The sequence below is a fragment of the Solanum tuberosum genome, unplaced genomic scaffold, assembly GCF_000226075.1.
Source record: "Solanum tuberosum cultivar DM 1-3 516 R44 unplaced genomic scaffold, SolTub_3.0 scf00842, whole genome shotgun sequence".
In the NCBI taxonomy this organism is placed as follows: Eukaryota; Viridiplantae; Streptophyta; class Magnoliopsida; order Solanales; family Solanaceae; genus Solanum; species Solanum tuberosum.
In genome coordinates this window covers 13,175-19,129 of record NW_006239769.1, presented here as the reverse complement: position 1 = coordinate 19,129, position 5,955 = coordinate 13,175, and the positions used below count along the sequence as shown (strand labels likewise).

Here is a 5,955-nt window from a genome sequence, read left to right as displayed (position 1 = left end):
AATCTGCTTTAACAATATTATAAAATTTGAATTCAGATAATTATCTGTATAACTAAATTTTGAAGAATATAAAAGAAAACGTAGAATCACAATCTATAGTAGTACGGAAGATACTTAACTTGAGTAATAAACCAAATGTGTTAAATCACAAGCAGAGTTTGAGAAGAGTAACTAATTAACCAAAGTTGATATTACTGAAAACTTCCTAAGCTTTTCTTAATTATTAAGAAAAAGTAGAATGATTAGAATTTGTGTGACATTAAATGTTTATATAAAGAAGAAAGTTAGGCAGAAAAATGGATTAGTTGAAGGAGAGTATGCAATATTTATGTCTAACTTGCCATAATATAATTAAACTATAATCAGGTAAACCTTAGTATATTTTAAAAAAATATTTGACGGAGACTAAAATTAAAACGGCCTACTCTTGACTAATTTAAAGGATTGAAATGGTTAAAAATAAAATTTAATTAATGGATTGTCTTGAATCTATTCTCAGACAATAAGCATAAAACATCAACATATTAAATTTTATCTTGACTGGTAAACTAAGCATTCTAACTTTAAAAGTGTATATTTAGATATATTAATTTCGTCTTAATTGACAATTAAATAGTCCAACTCGTCCCCATTAATCATTATGTGTAGTGCACATCAAACGCTGATGTGATACATAAATTTTGGAGGTGTTTAGATGATCATTTTGTTAGTTGAAGTTTTCAACTGGTACAATTGAAACGAGATGAGGTGTCTAAATGTACGTACTCAAAATTAGAATGCTTACTTGCCCGCCGAGATCAAGTTTCACAGTTTATTCGAAGGAAAATATTTTACTCAAAAGCTCTTGAATCTTACTTCAAGTTCTCTATTTCTCTCTTTTTCTTGTTCTCTTTCTATTTCTTTCTATTGAAAATAACTAGCAACATTCCTATATTTATAATAATAAGAAATCAAATTGAACTAGGACTAGAAAATTTATTCTATATAAACTATAACAAACAAATTCTAACTAGACAGTAATTAAAATAAATTTAAAAAATAACAAATCCTAAACAACTTAAGATTCTGGAACTTTAAATTATTATTTCAATATTTAGCAATATACTTTGATGTTATTTTCTCGATTCGTTAACGTATATACTTGTGAGTTATGACTAGTGCTATTCTTTTGATGAAAAAAAAAAAAGATTGTACACGTGGCAGTCATCTATTTGCTCGTAGTTTCAACAAAAGGCATTCCTCCGGTCAACTTTTTTTGGGCTACAATCACTTTAATTATGCACTGATTGTGTGAATATTTTTATTAGGTAATTTCTAATTAATAATTTTCTTAAAATCTTTTCTAATTTCAATATTTGGTGAGAAATATTAACAATCCAAATGTGCACCAACACCGTTTAAGGGTGTGGTTTAGCCGTCAATGACTTAGTAAAAATATTAAATGATTTCTTCTCATTTATCTGTCTTAGCTTTGGTGAACATGATCATCTAGTATCTATTGACAGTGATTCTCACGTAAGTTAACTCAAAAACCACGATAGTAAAAATCGAAGATGGTGTTTATTGCCTAAATGCTTCCACTTTCTAACACTAGTCTTATTTCAAAGTCCACAATTTGAATCGGCCCAACTCGTGAGATTTCTTTGTCAACCTTGTTAGTTCAGAAACACACAAGAGGGAAAAAAATAACAATTAAAATTTAAAACAAACAAAATCAGAGAAACAAACACATTAATTAAAAGGGGAAATAAGGCTAAATCCTTTGTGCCATTCCGACAGTCAAATATTTTAATTGTGAATTTGATATGAAATTACTAAGTTTTTTAAAAATAGAATTTTATATATTTAAAAATTATGTTAAAAGTCTAATAATTTATGGTTTAAAATATTTGAAAGTCAATTTTACTGCATAAATTGAAACAAAGAAAATATTGTATTGTGCAAGTTTCAATTGTCATCTATCTCTAAGTTTCAAAAGTGAATTCAAGAGTCAAAGTAATATATACAGTAATAATTATAGGGAAAAGGCATAAGTATCTCTAGACTATGATCGAAATTTCAGAGATACACTTAAACTTAACTAAGATCTTATTACCCCTAAATTCATTTTTTCCGTATTTTTGTGCACCTTTTGTGCTGATGTGGCACCTTCAACCACCCAAGTTGGTTGTGTTTGTACACACTCGCCCGCCATGTGTGTAAATATATATATTTTTATTTTTTAATTAAAAATTATTATTTTTAAAAATAAATTAATTTCTTAATTTTTTTTAAAAAATATTCTTATTTTTTTATCTTGTATTTAAATTAAGTTAATACACATTTTTTTACCTTGTTTCAAAACTTTATTTTTTACGTAAATTCGTTGTTTTTTCTCTTTTATTTTTCTATTGAGTTTATTTTCTTTGTCTTTCATTTTGATTTGAGTTCAAATGTCTTGTATTTAAAATAAGTTAATTTTGAACGGATATCAAAATAAGTGAAGAAAATCAAATGAAACATAAAAATATTAAAACATTAAAATTAAAGGACACTTTTAATTTATTTTTTTTAAAAATACACATAATTTATTAAAAATAATTATAAGTGATGAAAAGATACTAAATTAATTAAATAAAGTTTCAAGTGAAAAGAAATTAATTCTCTGTGCAGTAAAACCTAATTTCTTATCATGTTCTTTTATCTGGATGTGATTTCACTGCTAGAAATTCATTGAGAATTATTAAAAATTTTGATAATTTTTTTCTTTTTGCCTATTTCTAGAGATGACCCAGATGGCAAAGAGGCCAGGAAAAGATTGTCAATTTTATGATAAAAGTGATGCCTGGTGGTCTGCACTAATTACTATGCTTCAAGCAATCCAACAAGCTAAAAGTGTTGTTGACATAGTCTCTGAATTAATAAATGTGAAGACTCATTTTGTTAGATCAAAGTGGCGCCAAGTTTTCAAACATATAGCAATTAATCATCCTGATCAAAGAATTGGTTAGTATTTATCTAGCATCTTTAATTATTGTTCATCCTTATTAATAAAGTTTAGTTTTGAAATATATCAAGAACGCATTTCCACCTCACAAGCTATCAAATTGAGTATATTATTGTTGTCGTCAAATTATTAGTAATGTTTTGCTCCATTTTTTTTTGAATTTATGCATATGACGTATCTTTTATTGTGGTCCATAAGATCTGATTGTAGAGCTAAGACATCTATCTCAAGATTTCTTACACAAGACAAACATAAAGCTTGAGTTTCATAAAGAAAATTTCTAAGGGTCAAACTTATTTTATTATACTTTTGAGATGCATGATTAGCTTGACTCCAATTAATTATATGGAATGGTGTTAGAAGGTAATATACATTGTCAACTATATAAAGCTCTAACCTGTAAAGTCATTACTAAGAACTCGAATCTATTTAGAATTGCTTTAATAGCTTCCACAATTATCCCTTAAGGATAGTACGGATAAATATCAAATGAGCACCGTAATCAACATTCCCCTTATTTTTTAACCATAAAAAGAGAGTGGAGGTAACTAGATATGCAATGTTAAATTTTAAACAAAGCAATGTTGTTATGTGTTAATTAGACACTTGTGTAGCTTGCTGGTCTTTTTAATTTTAGTGTTCTATAAATTAGAACAATTGAGCATAACTACATTTATGTGATGATAGGATATGTTAAATATAATTGTTGGGTTCTGATCGTGAAAGATATTGTTATATTATTATATCCTTGATCATCCACTCATTATGATTGTACATTTATACCTTTTATTATCATTACTATTATTGTATGTCATTACTTTTTTTTTTAAATGTATCTCAAGGTATCCAGTATAGTGTTATTAGAGGATCTGCTATGTCTGCCGCTCTTGCCATGAGAACAAACATCGAGCATATACCTGCAAAGACGTTATGAGAATGGAGATATTTTAAACATCATATAAGTTGCTTGTGTTAAAGTTTAACAACTCAATTTGTATTGTATCATCGGTATGTTATTGCTAGCAATGATTTATTACTTATGCTATTGGGAAGTTGTATTTAAATTTAAAAAAAATAATATAGTGCTATACCACTTTTGATCATTATTGTGCGAGTATTATACAAAAAAAATATTGGGACAACTAATTCCTCCCTTTTTAATAATATTGTGCGAGTATTATACCATTACAAAAAACCAAACATGTCATATTATTGTCTGATGATACGTTAACGTTGTATTCTCATATGAGTATCTGAATAGCTTAATAATTCCTTCGAGCAATTATTTGTGATTAATAATATTTTGTTGGCGCGGGCCATGTTCTGAAAACGCCTAAAAATGGCAAAGCAGATATAAGAGGCAAATATCTAAATGAACATGTTCAGCTCAGGCCTACTGTAGACATTGTTTTCATCATCTTCCAGGATTGGATAAGAAGCTACAAGTGCATCCTGGGCGCCGATATAGAGGGAGTTGTATATCTTCCAGTAAACTTCTCTGACCTTCCTTGCTGGATGGAACAATCCCTGTAGACAATAGTTAAGGACTACGGCTGCTCCCAGTGCGACCCTCATTCCTTCGATGGCTTCCATGACTGCGTTGATCACATGTGGAGACGTCTCGAAAATGTTTGGCCAGACATAGTTCAAAAGGTGGACAAGTGCATCTTCACATCCAAGACCAGCAACACCAAGAGCCATGTGCTTCACAGCAGAGGCAGCAGTCTGCCTGTGTACTAAATCTCTGTCCATAAGAGCATCTTCGAGTAATGGAGTTACAGCATATATATAATCCTTGCCCATTTCTCCAATGTACTCGAAAAGGAAGGAGAGGGATTTCAAGACACCATTCTGGACATTAAGCTCAGGCACGCGATATTCGTTCATCAAGGCAGGCAAGACTGTAAAGGGAGAACATGTTTCTGCAACAATAGCAATTGCGACAGTGGTACAGACACGGTTCTGACGTTCCTGCACCTTAAGATTGTTTAACAATGTTGCAAGCACATCCTGAGGTCCAATGGCTTTAGCAATATACCCAAATGTGTTCACTGTTGCTCGGCGGATACCTTTCTTGTGCGCTTTAAGCATCTCAAGAAGCTCAAAACAAATTCTCATCCACTCCCTTGCAGGAACAAATTCAGCACCACGGTCTGCAATTCGACCAACAAGGTCAATACAATTCTCCTGGACTTTCTCGTGACGATTCTTCAAAATAGGGGTCAGCCGAGGAAGCAAGTCCTTAATTGGAGGAGTCATTTTAGTCATACCAATAACATTCACAATAGCCTTGAGAGCCCCCAGTATAGATCCTAAAACCTCTGGGTATTCTTCTTCCAAGTACTCGTACAAGACAACACCAAGATGGCCCGTTAGTTGTTCTTCCCCACACTGCTTCATAACTACTGCAATTCTGGATATCAGATCTGCAGCTTGCTGTCTCACCTTGGCACTCTTGTTGTTCAGTCGCCATTTAATAGTACCACAAATCTGAGGAAGGTATGGCTTAACTCTCAAGGGCATTTACAACAGCACCAAATCCGTTAAGCATCACATTGGCATCGTCACTGGTTTGCTCTTGGAAGGCATAAAGGATACCATCAATTAACAGCTCTTCTAGTATATATATATATATATATATATATATATATTTAGTAGACTTATTAATATATATATACAAAAATTGAATAATAAATATTGAGTTTACAATTAATCATCTCTCAAAACTTGTCCTCATTTTTTATTTCGGCACTCCGACTTAGCCTTGTTCCATTTTAATCCTTAAATTCATTTTTATGTGGCTTTTAAACACGAAATGCTATTTTTTATGATTTCTTTATTTTTATTTATGTTCTTCAATTGCAGTTTCTTATTTTAAAAATTGATGTGTGTCTGTTAATTTTCATTAAAAAATTTAAAAATTAGCGAATGAACATAATTTTTTTTGAAATAATAACATTATTTTTTGA

General features: G+C 30.5%; 1 protein-coding gene across 1 annotated transcript; it reads right to left on the bottom strand.

Annotated features, from left to right (window-relative positions):
- Positions 1 to 4,320: 4,320 nt before the first annotated feature.
- On the bottom strand, positions 4,321 to 5,723 carry LOC107059135 (splicing factor 3B subunit 1-like). Its single transcript, XM_015305566.1, is given in 3 exon segments — positions 4,321 to 5,501; positions 5,503 to 5,602; positions 5,714 to 5,723. Coding segments are annotated over 3 exon segments (1,257 nt in total). The 3' UTR covers positions 4,321 to 4,354.
- Between the last annotated feature and the right edge of the window lie 232 nt (positions 5,724 to 5,955).